Below are 14,259 nucleotides of genomic sequence, written 5' to 3' on the forward strand. Positions count from 1 at the left end.
AGATACTTATCTTTAGATATTTAAATCCCATTCCCATCTACAGCTGGGCACTGAGCAGTTGTCACATTATTACACCTGTGGAGCTCTTATCAGAAAAGTAATTTCTTCTTCTTTCATACCAATGTAGTTAAAATGCTTAAGTATAGCACTAAGCCAACTTTTATATATCCTATATTTGTGCAATAAAGAGTTAAATACACAACAAATAAACCAAATCAGTCGGTGATGGTCACATATATCTGCGGGATGGTCACATATCTCCTTGGCGGCACATACCCGGTGGTGCTTCAGCAGCTCCTGTGTGGGCGCGCGGTGCAGCTCCGAGCCGTCGTAGCCGCGCACCAGCCAGTACACCCAGCGGTTTTGTAAGTCCAGCGTCAGGCCCATCACTGGAAACGAAGAGGTAAATTTGACACACTGACAACAATAAAAAGTACAGGAAATAATAATACGGAATAAATAATAACAAAAGGGCAAATGTCAATAAGGCACCAGCTCAGCTTGTGCTGTAGACAATTAGCTGGCCCTTTATAAGGTGACCTCAGGCACATGTAGGTAGGTATGGGAATCTATAGGGTTACAATAGGGGTGAAGTGGCCTGTGCGTACGTCCGAATTTAAGCGTATTCGGTGCATAGTTTCGCGAATATTACCAGAAAGAGCCAATATTGTCTTCAGCCTTCTGTGGCCATATAACATGGACTTGGGAATGTCGTCGTTGTTACTATCATCCTCTTAATCTAAATTATCATCGTAGCATATTCATTGAACCATAAACAGCATGGGCACGGCTCGCATGTATAGCTACAACATGTATAATGTTTCTCCCACATTCATAGAGCTTTACAATAGGTTTAAAATTGACGATGTCATATACGTATTTCAACTTTTTGATTGTCGTAAAGAGTCGAAACTCGTGTGTTTCGAAGCCAATTTAACCTTGTTGTAAATTTACAATACGGTGTATGAATTTGAGGGTTCATCTCACAGTACCTATTTCCCCTGATACAGCTGCGCGGGGTAGTAAGCGAATTTCGAAATTCTGATTTCATTTTCGGGCTTAGATATAACATGCTGCACATGTAGGTTTCACCCTTTTTGCAACACCCTGTATAGCTACAACATGTAGTACAATGTTGGTCTCACGGTGTTTCCCCTGGAACAGCCGCGCGGGGTAGTAGACAGTGCGGTTGTCGCCGCTGAGCCGCGCCGCCTCCACCGCGTGTCCTGTGCTCCAGTAGAGCGCCGCGCCCATAGAGTCTATGCTCAGCTCCTTGCAGACTGTGACTATGGGCACGGGCTCCCGGTTGCTGCCGTCGAGGTTGCCGCGGGTTATCTGTGGGAGAAAGGGTTGGTTATGCCGTGTGTGAGTGAGTTTTAGTAGGTTAGTTGCGGAAAACTAAAGAAGTAAAAAGAATCTAGTGTCGCACCCGTGTGGATTTATCGTAAGATAATTGACGAAACATGTATAATGCATCTGTAAAAAATATATAAAAACGTAGAACTTACAATAAGCACTTCCCCTCAACGTCATTATCATCTCTCTCTAAGGAGCACCATAACACTTTGTCCTCATCCAGCCAGTGACATCCAGAAAGTGGCTTACCAGCTGCTGCCGACTCGTCTATCACGAGGTACAGTCAGCAAATGATATAATATGTGGGCCAGTGCAAACAGTTTGATCCTAAGATTTGGACGGAAGATTGTAGAAAGTGGGCTGAGGTGGCATTGTATCTCTTGCACTGACTGTACATTCTGTAGGTCTAAAAAAAGCAAAGTCCAAACCCCCTTACCAGCTGCTGCTTCGGGTTGGACCAGTAGATCCGCTGCCCCACCCAGTCCACGGCCACGCCGCCCACGTCGTCCATGTTCTCCATGTAGCCTCTCTCATTGGTCGTGGTGTTGTACCACATGACGGTAGACTCGTTTGTGACGAGGTACAGTCAGCAAAAGATATATGTGTGCCACGCCAGCGCAAACGGTTTTATGATAACACTTAGCTATGGGTGGATGACAGATGAATCAAATAATACTTTATCGATGCATACAAACAATTACTATAGATGTCGTTTATCACCCGTCAGTAGATCATAAAATTCTAGTACTGGGGTGGCATTAATATCTCTTTTACTGACTTTTCATTCTGTAGGTCTAAACTCTAAGGGCAATGTCTAATCTCACTTACCAGCTGCTGCTTCGGGTTGGACCAGTAGATCCTCTGCCCCACCCAGTCCACGGCCACGCCGCCCACGTCGTCCATGTTCTCCATGTAGCCTCTCTCATTGGTCGTGGTGTTGTACCACATGACGGTGGACTCGTTGGTGACGAGGTACAGTTTGTCGGAGTAGGAGGCGATGTCGGTTATGTCGAGGTTCTTTAGCTGGTCTCTGCGGATGAGAGTGTAGTAGATGTAGTTTGGGTTAATCAAGATGTAAGCTTCAGCCATTATAAACGTGATAGCCATCGTGATCAGACCTCTTGATCGCACTTATGTTCTGCGTTTTGTGTGAACGAGAGGCCTGATAAGATAGTTTGCAGTTGCACGTTTGTAATGGTACAAGTAACTATAGAGAATCAATTTTGTAAACATTATCAAGAAATATTGAAACACTTTTAACGTTGTATGGCCAATTTTGACCAGCCTAAATGAATCCTTTAATCGAGATTAAATATTTTGCTGGAACAATGATTGTATTAATCTTTATTTAAAGGTTGGGTTTGTCGCAGATATCACTAAATTTTAAGTTTGTTGTTGATTTTATACGTAACTTCTGTATTATGCTGTCATTGTCAAATAAAGTTTTATCTTTCTTTCTTTCTTTCTATTTTTTGACTGCTTACCTGTGTATCAAAGTCTTCAAGTCTTCTCCAACGAGGTTAGTTTGCAGCAGTCCGTCTGACCCGTACAGTATCAGCTTGCTCTGTAGAGTTGACGGAGTGGCTTCAAGTGTTCTACCTATGAACTCGGTTGACCAGGGACCTGCGAATACAATGGAGACTTTGATCATCGTATAAAGCTAGGTAGATGTAGGTCAGCTAATTACAGCTTATGGTAGGTAGATACAGGCTGCTAACTTATCATTGTCACTGAACTAAAGTCTATTTAGATGTCATATACGAAGATATTTTAGGGACTATCACCTGGTTACTTTGCAGCCCTCCTTCTTTGCAGACCACCTTCCAGAAAAATATAATATTAAGTATATATCTACTTATGTATTATTAAGTAGATAACATTTATTATATCACCTGAACCAGATTCCGTGACGGCGGCGACTCTGACGACATACTCCGTGTTTTCTTTCAAATTATCCACTTTGATTGAAGTCCCATTGATGTCCTTGCTGAAAAGAAAAGAGTGCCGATTAATTTAATGTCCATTAATTTATGTAAACTATTGTAAACCGGTATATTCAGGACGCAAAGGTTTTCCATTTCTCTAAAAGTCATTTACCACCCAAAACATTGCTTAGAAGAGCTTTCCTTTTCTGTACTGCATCCAACACGCTAGGCGTTTTTTGGTGATAAGTATGTCATTGGAACTTTAATTTCATTTTCCGCGAGTGTATGTTGTAGGTATATACTGACATGTGCAAATCGTGCCGGCTGTCAGTAAGATGCAGATGGTACCGCCAGCGCCGCCAAGCGGCCCGGCCTTGGTGGCCCAGCAGCAGAGGCGCGGCCCACGCCACGGCTCCCGACGTCACGTCCAGGACCGCCTGCACGGATATAGGCGGGTTGACTGGGACGGGGATGGGCTGGCAGCTGCGCAGGTTTACTAGGACCTGTGGGAGGATAGATAGGTAAGAGAGAGCGTTGAAGTGATTGATGGTGACGCAATGTCATGTGTATGTGTCGTTCAGATAGGTAGAACGCAGTGAGTTGACGCAGCGCTCACGTACACAACGCTCGCTCATGTGCTTATAATGCTGCATTATCCCTTACTAGTATTATATAGGCTACATTTTATCCCAGAATTTCCACTGGATGCCCATTGAGGGCGATGCGAAGCTAGCGCAAAAAAAACCTAGCAAACCCAAATATAATCATACGAACACTGCTAGCTCACCTGTCTGGGAACAATCTTGGTCATATTATACACCAGCGGGTACTCATTATGGAAATAGCTGTCAGACTGCGCGTGGTACTCCTCAGTGAGCATCTCGTTTCCATTGGTCCAGTAGAACAGGCCGTTGTCTTATGCGAGATAGATTGTTACTTTGCATTGAATATGCTCCAAAACTACTGACACCATTATAATAGCTACTTTACCCCTGAGCATGTACATACAATACATACGCTACAATTTCGTCCGGAATTCCCGCGGGATGCCCCTTGAGGCGAAGGGAAGGCCATTAAAGGCGACGCGAAGCTTGCGCAAAAAGCTATCACACCCAAATATACCCTGTTACGAGCATCTCACCTGTCTCGGAACAATCTTGGTCATATTATACACCAGCGGGTACTCATTGTGGAAGTAGCTGTCGGACTGCGCGTGGTACTCCTCGGTCAGCATCTCGTTGCCATTGGTCCAGTAGAACAGACCGTTGGCATACGCGATGGAGCGGGCCGCCGTGAACATCGGGGTTTGCGTGTTGCTACGGAAGTCGGTGATTTCACGCCTGAGGATGAAATGGTTTTCTTAGTACAGTAAGCGCCAAATCTGTAAGGTAAAAATACCCTACCCAGTACAAATACCCTTGTCGGAAGCGAACGATCGTTAGCAAATCATCGTATTCTATTTAACTTAAATTTAACAACACTAGCGCCACGACAAACTATAGAACTAAAAATCATTCACTATTACCTTCAAATGAAAATAACGCCAGCTTTTACCTTCTTATGATTGATATGTTTCTATCTAAGCATCAAGTTCACCTATACATATATACAATACTTATTTATGAGTAGGTATTAAATTAGGAAAAACCGGCCAAGTGCGAGTCGGGCTCGCGCACAAAGGGTTCCGTAGCAGCAAATCAAAATTACAGTTAAATCAACCTATCTCAAAAACTATAAGAGATACTTTGATCAAACCAAAAATCGTTGAAAGAGTTAATTAGCATGCATCACCTCTATTTTTTTTAGAATTTTATACCCCGTAGTTATAAAAATAGAGGGGGGGGGGACATACTTTTTACGACTTTGAGAGCTAATATCTCAAAAACCGTTCACTTTAAGAAAAATGTTTTTTAGAAAACTTTATATCATTTTAAAAGACCTTTCCATTGATACCCCACACGGGTATGTACATCGAAAAAAAAAATTTCATCCCTCAGTTACATGTATGGGGGGCCCCACCCCCAATTCTTTTTTTTACTATTTAGTGTCATATTTTTGTAGCGGTTCATACAACACATATTCCCATCAAATTTCATCACTGTAGTACTTATAGTTTCCGAGTAAATCGGCTGTGACAGACGGACAGACGGCTGTCCGTCTGTCCGTCTGACACAGACGGACTGCTGGGACAGACGGACATGACGAAACTATAAGGGTTCCGTTTTTGCCATTTTGGCTACGGAACCCTAAAAAAGGCATAGTCATATAAAGAGTTACATACCCGTCCAAAGACACAGCAAGCACATTATTCCGTCTCAAATGCGCCACCAACAGCCTAAAATCTGCATGGTCAGCCGTGAAGGCGCCCAGATGTGCGTCCCTCACTATGAGCGTGGTGGCTCCGGGCGCCGCTCCGTTGGACACTTGGGCCAGTTCTAGCCGGTATAGACCCCCGCGCTCGACCCCGCGGAGTGCCCAGAATAGGTACCTGGAAGCGTGCGCGGTGGTGATTAGATAGGGAAAGTCTGAGCTACCATGTATTAAAATACCTATATATTATGTATGATGACATTGATAGAAAGGTAAACTAAAACTACAAAACAAGAGGAAAAATATAAATAACATACAGTCATGCATACATACGACATTATCATTAAAATCTTTCAGCCAACATAATTGTGAACAACTTTCTAGGGAGTAAAACTTCTGCATTCTACTTACCCATTATAAGGATCCACTTCAAAATGTATCGGTCGAGACGAAAACCCTGACAGCGCCACCATCAGATTCTTGCCATCAAAGTCACAACGCAAGATCTCCCAATTCGGAAACACAGTTGCCTCTGAACTAGAATCCACCTTATTATAATACACCTCTCCTAATACATAGAGATGTCTGTTCAACCAATCAACTGAGAGGTCTAGCGGTTTGTATTTGGAATCTGGGGTTAAGATGGCCACTGATTGGCTCTTCCTTGAGAGCGTGCTTCGGTATACGTAGCCGTTGGAGACTGATACGAAGAGGTAGTCGCTCGATATGTCCAGGCCGACTCCTGTGGAAAGACAGCTTTATAAGTCTTAAAAAAACGAGATTATCAATGATTAGTGGTTATAATGGCAGTTAAAAGACAGATTTTTTTATATTGGCTTCTCGTAAATATATTTTTTAGTTCATAATGCCTTGCTGCACTTAATTTAACCGAGCATTAGGATATTACGAACTAAAAACGGTAATAATTTGTTCATATTTTATCAAATTAAATTATTGAAAAAATTTGAGTTCTTTGATTGCGTCATTTTGTCAGTGATAGATAGATAAATAGATAGATAAGTTATTTATTTACTTAACACAACACATACACAGGTTACACAGCAAGATTTCTAACATTAACAGTGGAACTTTTTCATTTCCCATGAGTGTATTTGTTTAATGAGGGTGGGTCATGTTTCGTACCGGTGATCTTATGTTCCGTGCTGTACAGCTCGACGGGGTCTGACAGCATGTCGTTGGCGGGCGCGGCCAGCACGTTCCTCTCACTGCCCAGGATCAGCACTGGCTGCTGCGGGATCGCTGGAAATAACAAACAAGTTGGAAACTCATACGAAGACGGGCTGGTGACAAATACCTTGACTGCTATGCCGAAGGTATAGATCTGCGCTTGCGTTTCTGCGTTTAGGTTAGAACCTATAATATAATAGTGATAGTAATAAAGTAGGGGCTGGGTTTTCACTCAGGCCTAAAAATAAGTCAATCAGGGTGACTATTATACCTATTTAGCATCAGGTCCTGTATACAGTTGGAGTAGAAGAGTTCTGGGATGACGGATGGACGGACGATCTTGTCAAGTCTGCGGGGAAGCGCTGGATGCGGGCCGCCTCCAATCGGACTGGGTGGAAAACTGGGAGAGGCCTATGTTCAGCAGTGGACTCCCTATGGCTGAGATGATGATGATGTCCGGGATACAACGCGAGAGTGATATAACTCACTCAGCGAGCGGTGGTAGCTCATTCGGGTAAGCGCCCGCTTCTCACGCCAGAGATGCGGGTTCGAATCCCGGCGCTGACATGTACCAATGAGTTCTTTTCTGAATTTAAGTACAATGTATACCATCGCTCTTACGGTGAAGGAAAACATCGTGAGGAAACCTGCATATCTAGATTTAGCACATCTAGATATGTAAACCCACCAACCCGCAGTGGACCAGCGTGGTGGGAAAATGGTCCAAGCTTAGGAAGGCAGTTTGGACCTTGGGGATATGCACAAAAGGTTCCATTCGAGAGAGCCAGGTGCAGGTACTTACACCCCCACAGAGAATAGAATAGAATAGAATAGATATAACTCACTAGTGGGCAGCGGCGGCGTGGCGACAGTCATGTAGGCGCGCGGCCCCTCGCCCTCCGCATTCCTCATGGCCACCGACACCTCGTACTCCCGCGACGGCTGCAGGTTTTGGAACATGTAGAAGAATGTGTTGTTCGATGCTGACAGCTCCTGGGAAGAGAAGGTTTTGTTGAAATAGTGGTTAAACTGGTAATGGATGAGGAAGGTTGAGGCGAGTTACGGTACGGCGCTCCTTGGGAGAGTCCTATGTCCAGTAATGTCCGCCCGGTAACTTATCAACTGTACCTTATACCATAGAATAAAAAGTACAGTAGTACTAGTACTCGTTATTCTATGCTTATACATAAGTACTTACATGCGTCCGGCGTACCCTGAGTAGTGACATTCCAAAGCCTAGTCTAGTTCTTGTGTTTGTGTCTACTTATCACCCTTTTACATATTTAATTGGGTTTTACTTTTTATCAATTTTCAATGCCAGAACTTTACAGTAAAGTGGCGCCATCTATAGGTACCTACTCATTTCTATGGTAGCCTTATCTGCTAGCGTAGAACTATTAGGTGACTGATTATAATTCTGTGCTATTAGTAACTTGGAAATATTGTTTCACCATTTTATTAACCTCTACGCTATCTAAGCACTTAAATTAAACGTAAGACACGTCTACGTCTAACGTCTATTTGTAATAAAATAAGGCATTTAAGATTGTGTTTATAAATAATAATTTTATTACGGAACGGGAAACATTCCATATAGGTGAACATCACGATGCCTACATGTTAATTAATTTTAATATCTTATTATTATGTAGTTATAGCTTTTACGTCAAATCGGAACCGATAACCTTCCGGGGAAATAATCTGATAGCTTCCATTCCACTTATTTACTTACATAGTTTGCTCGGTTTAGCTAATAAGTAACAACTAACCTATAGAAATCCATATCAAATTACTTAGATTAAAGTATAATTAGAATATGAATCTTATATTCCAGCTGTTCAGCAGCTGCTATTCAAGACAACTTTATTAGATTTGTATAAACTTCAGTATGAAAATCCTCGTGTGCAGACAATAGGTAGGGCAGATAATCTTCGAACCCATAAAATTTTTCACAATTTTGTTTTATACAAAAAAAACACATACCATAGACGTAAAATCTCACCTTCAAAGCGGCATACACATTCGGCTGCGTATCAACCAGCCTCAACACAAAACCGATCAGCGGTCCATTGGCAAAAGGCCCGGGTTCCCACGAGATGGCGACCCGGCTGGGGTCGGGGGCGGCGGCGCGGAGGGCGGCGGGGGGCGAGGCGGGCTTGCCCGACTCCAGGGTGGATATCACCACGGACGGAGCCGAGTAGATGGGCTCGCCCGACCCGCTGCGCCCTGAGAGGAATATCGCCACGCGGAACTGTGGGATGAGAAGGGATTGTTAGTTGATGTGGACCTACAGTTCATGCCTACAGCATGGTGCATAAAGGGACTCACACAAGTAAGAGCGAACCGAATGTAAAAACGGATTGTTGTAGCAATATACAGAGTGTCTCACGGCCAAACTGCATTCAAGGAAATATTAATATATCTTAAATACTGAAGATGGAGCTATTGAACTTACTTCCAAATTCATGTGCGATGATCGTGGGGCACACTGTATTTCAAGACTAGAGCGCAAAGTTTTATAAGAATGTTATCGTTCAACTCACCCGATATTTCGTATACGGGCGTAAATTCCACACGTTAATAATCGACCGGTCCACCAGACTATCATTCGAAGAGTATTGCCATGAGCCGGGCAGTTCCTCATATCTCCACTGCACCAAGAAGGTGAGGTTGCGAAGGTTGGCGCTGGCCCCGTATGCCTCCCACACGAGGGATAGCGAGTTGGGAGTGAGGCTGTCTGCTACCAGGGCTGGCTGTTGCGGCGTGCCGATCAGCTCTGCGAAGGTGGTCGAAATTCAAATGTGAGAAATGAGAGAGTAAGAATGGGTTGTCGTTTGTTTCTCTTTTAAGCTTTTCATTCATATGGCCACAAATTCACACGGGAAAAAATCTCGTAAATGTAAAGCAGAGAACCCAAGCATTGATTAGATAGTGAAAGTGTACGGCAAAACTAAAGGTTTTTGAATACTGCCGTACATTTTCGGTGAGGAAGCAAAAACAGCAACATTTTATATATCATACGATTCAAACACAAGATAACATTTTAAGTATATTTACAAATGATTCCTCACCTCTCAACTTCTGGTAGTAGCTGTTGAGTGCCTCATTGCACCCCATCACGCAGTACAACTCCCGCGACACCACCGTCTCTGACGTCACATTCTGAAAACAAATCCATCCTTAAATCATCTTTATTTACAGAAATACAAGTAGAGTAGAATAGCGGCCACCCTAAAAACGACCGGGCATCGTAAATAGCGATTTAATCAAAAGGTAAAATATGTGCTACAAGCTAGGTTTATAGCGTTCTGTCCATTTGAATAACTGCGACCTTCCTAATCAAAGCATAAAACTCCAAACAGGAGGATCTAATATCCAACAGACCACGGGTACGGGTCACTACGGGCTATGGAAGCTTTAAGATTTAGACAAGCATAAAAAATACTTACACAGCTAGCTTGACACGAAGTCTCCAACCCCCGTTTCCAAAGACTGCATCCGAGGGTGCACTGTGGGACAAACACATCAATTAATAACGAGTCCACTTGTTGCAGCAGTCAGGTGAAATGTCACGGGGCGATGGAGCGTGAAATCGTAGACTTGGGGTTAAACGTAACTAATATCGTGGGGGTAAAAAATATATTTGACTTCTACCGTGAAACGGTTGATGAGTAAAGGTATTTAAACGATGCGTGGGATATGGGCTTTATTGTGCATTTTAGGTTATAGGTATAACACTTTGTAGAACTATAAATAAATATCGATTGCCTACTTCCACACTACAATTTAACACAACGGTCAGCAACAGGCGGACCGCGGTCCGTTTGCGGACCGCGAAAGGTTGAACCTCGGACCGCCAAATATTGTTAATTAGTACGTGGGTGGTCTGAAAAGTTTCCGACCTAACATAGATACAAGATTTTTTTTCTTAAAATTTATTTTTATTCTTCTACATAGCCTATAAAACAGTAATTAGGCGGCGCCAAAACACGGATTTAGTGCGCCTAAACTGCGCCAACAGAGCATTGGAAATGTTCATTCGAACACGTCGTTGGTCTGACGTTAGCAAACGCGGCAGCCAACGCGCGGACAGCCTTCTCATGCCTAAATCTTGATTTAATATTTGATAAACACGTTTTATGGACATTTTCATTGCCTCTGCTATCTCTCTCACTTTAATTCGGCGGTCGTCTAACACCCTTTGGAGAACTTTAGCGATGTTATCGCCAGTAGTTACAGTTTTTGGACGTCCCGAACGTTCATCATCTCCGAAGCTCTTACGGCCACGTTTAAATTCGGCTGCCCAAAATTTTACAGTGGTAAATGACGGTGAAGAGTCCCCGTACACAGAATCAAACTCATCTTTGATTTGCGTAGGGATATTCCCTTTCAAAAACCAATATTTTAAGACAGCTCGATACTCGATTTTTTCACAGAAATGCTCGATTTTTTCACAGAAATGCTCACATCGACTCACTCAAACGACTGTAAAATAAAAACCACGCGTCAAAAATGGCTGAAACTTTGAAGTGTTGCTGTCAAAAGATGCACAGTTACATTCCCTGACTTTAATTGATGTGTGCTGCCATCTTCACGTTGAGGTCGGAAACTTTTCAGACCACCTACGTAGGCATGTCAAGTATACATAAATACTTTGAATATTAGGGGCCGTCCATTAATCACGTGAGGTCGTTTTTCTCATTTTTTGACCCCCCCCTCCCCCCTGGTGATATTTGGTGAGGTTTGGGACCAACCCCCCCTCCCCCCCCTGGATCACGTGTATTTTTTCGGAAGTCTATGTAACGGCAATTTTTGAATAGAAAAAATATAGGTCATAGTACAAATCGTTAAAATTTTTGCGCCGTCCAAAATATCGGTTCAGAAATACCTAATTTTTGACAAAAAAATAATACACGTGATGTCTAACGAAAACCCCCCCTCCCCCCTCGTGATGTTTCGTGAGGTTTTCAGTACCCCCTCCCCCCCCCCTTTGTGCCTCACGTGATTAATGGACGGCCCCTTATTGTAATATTTTGAACCAACCAATTTAGCTACCAACCACCAATCTAAATTAGTACCTACCTACCTAATCAAATTAATCTGTTTTACAACATCGATATCGATCAAAAACATCGCGCCGCCGCCGCGCCGCCCGCGCCGTCGAGTCGCCGCGCGCGCTCTGTTCATAGGTGCTTATAGCTTCACCGATGACCATAATAATTATTATGAGGAGAACTCTGAAGAAGACATTGCAATGTTTACATATTTTTTTTATCTTAACAACGAATTCGCCACAACGTTCCAAGACTTTGCAGAGTTGGGAAAGCTATCTCTGTTTCTTAAGTCACCCTTTGAAGTTGATGCAGCCGCCGAATGGACAGATGTGTCTGCCAAGCACCAGTCCTTGCTGCCAAGTTATTTAATCTGCCAAAGGCGTCACTTCAAATGGAAATAATCGATCTGCAAGAAGATGTGTCTTTGCAAATAAGTATATAAAAAGGTGATAACTGAAGAATTTTGGGTCAAACATGTCCCAGAAAATATCAAAATTGCAAAAAACTTGCCATCAAGTTGGCGGCTATTTTTGGTTCGATATAATATATGCGAAACATCTTTTTAAAATTTTCAGATTTTTTTTAAAACAAATCCTGTTTGAGATTAATAAGACACTCACTTAGAAGACACTCTTCGAATTAGCTGTTCTTACACACACACACACTCACGCCTTGTACTAATGTACTCCCTTGCGGGGTAGGCAGAGGTGCATTGCTGCACCCACTTTTCGCCAGAGTGTTATGTTAGTCCCAATGTAATAGGGGGCGGGCCTATTGCCATTTTACGGGCACATCCAAGACCCGAGAACAAATATCTGTGTTTAAACTAATATCTGCCCCAGCCGGGAATCGAACCCGGGACCTTCGGCTCAGTAGTCAGGGTCACTAACCACTACGCCATTCGGTCGTCCAGTTCTTCACGGAACCAAACTATTAAAACCTGGCTCAAGACCGCCGATACATTTTTTTTTTCTAATTTTAGTAATAAATAGCTGTACTTACTCAATTATTATCAGTTTTTTTTCTGGACCTTTAAAAAATTTTCGACCAATATCCGGACTCTACCTAAAACTACTTGCCGACCCCTGATTTAACAGCATGTATCAAATCAAGTTGCTGGATGAAAGTTATATATTTTTGTCATTCTTTATTTTCAGAGAGATAGACGTATCATAAATTATGAACAATGCGGTAAAAGTTCATGTATAATGTACCTATGTATAAAACGCATAAATAGTAGGGGGCTATAAAGTAATCTATCAATGGAGAATCCACATAATACCATTAGGTATGTAAATGATGTGATGACAGGACGGCAAGCAGCCCTATTAGCATAGAGAATGATTTACATCAAACACGTCTAATGGTGCGGGTTCTAATCCAATTATGACCCCGACACTTATCTTCTTTGTTTAATACAATTACATTGTAATTGCCTCTAATTTTTTGTTCATCACACATTTGGTGCATCCTCATTAAAATTTTGAAAGATATACTTACATGGTTGGAACATTATTTATTGAAACCTTTAAATTTTAACTCCAAATCATTTCAGTTCTATTTCTGGTTTGGATTATATCTCATATTCATAAACGTACGTTTCTCACGATGCCTTCCATATTGCACAATGTCAGTCACACTCTCAAAAGTTCTGTTTCTAAAGTTTCTTGCAGAAACCCCGTTTCGCGTCCTGTTTTGTTTACGTCTGGCAACAACACAGATGCTTCGAGTGTTCACCCAAACAATCTATCACGAGCTTTTACAAAGCACTTGAGGAGTTTACGTAATCTTATCACAGTGGCAATGTCTGGCATTTTTTTGGCATTCCCACAAGTTTTAAAGTCAACGGTAGAGGCACTTGTAAGCTGTATATTTTTAGGGTTAAAAATGCTATTATTTGTAACGGATTTCCACGGTCGGCCGGCCATTAGTCGTGGGGCGGTGACCGGATGTCTCAGGTGCTTCTTTACTTCACCTCCAAATGCTCAAAAAACTTGTCCTTTATCTAAAATCTCAAAAAAACCTGTCACTGACTACCGCTGATTTTAGTAATTTCCGTATTTTGGGATATCCTGCAATTTGTGTGGCTTGTGCCGCGATGGGTGCACAGATGGTGTCGAAATAATAAAGTACCAACATCGTTTCGATAAAATTCAATTAGTAGAGCGGTGGGCGGTCGTGCGCAGTAATAACTTCATCTAAGTAATTATTCAATATTTTTACAAACAGATAAACATGATTGATACCACCGTAATTAAATTAGGTTAGAAGATACTTACGTAACAAATGTAGTCAAACATATTACGAAATTAGTGATAGATAGTCTTGGACAAATATTTGTGCACTTATTAAACATTCCTCATTCAATATTTAAGCCTTTTTTAGTCTCATCATCATAATTGATTGGCATGAATTTAGAGAACAGA

At 42.3% G+C, this 14,259-nt stretch overlaps 1 protein-coding gene across 1 annotated transcript in view; it reads right to left on the minus strand.

Moving 5' to 3' along the window:
- LOC105394387 (proto-oncogene tyrosine-protein kinase ROS) overlaps positions 1-14,259 on the minus strand; it is a 56,618-nt gene that overhangs the window by 28,395 nt on the left and 13,964 nt on the right. Inside the window, exons 3-17 of the mRNA XM_048629607.1 lie at positions 10,229-10,288; positions 9,851-9,941; positions 9,323-9,555; positions 8,782-9,030; positions 7,625-7,772; positions 6,735-6,851; positions 6,003-6,333; positions 5,563-5,769; positions 4,423-4,621; positions 3,588-3,784; positions 3,249-3,343; positions 2,841-2,979; positions 2,185-2,386; positions 1,146-1,335; positions 277-389 (exon numbers count right to left, since the gene is read on the minus strand). Of these exons, the coding sequence (XP_048485564.1) occupies positions 277-389; positions 1,146-1,335; positions 2,185-2,386; positions 2,841-2,979; positions 3,249-3,343; positions 3,588-3,784; positions 4,423-4,621; positions 5,563-5,769; positions 6,003-6,333; positions 6,735-6,851; positions 7,625-7,772; positions 8,782-9,030; positions 9,323-9,555; positions 9,851-9,941; positions 10,229-10,288 (2,571 nt within the window). The remainder of the gene's footprint in view (positions 1-276; positions 390-1,145; positions 1,336-2,184; positions 2,387-2,840; positions 2,980-3,248; positions 3,344-3,587; positions 3,785-4,422; positions 4,622-5,562; positions 5,770-6,002; positions 6,334-6,734; positions 6,852-7,624; positions 7,773-8,781; positions 9,031-9,322; positions 9,556-9,850; positions 9,942-10,228; positions 10,289-14,259) is intronic.

This window comes from Plutella xylostella, chromosome 23 (genome assembly GCF_932276165.1).
Source record: "Plutella xylostella chromosome 23, ilPluXylo3.1, whole genome shotgun sequence".
Lineage (NCBI taxonomy): Eukaryota > Metazoa > Arthropoda > Insecta > Lepidoptera > Plutellidae > Plutella > Plutella xylostella.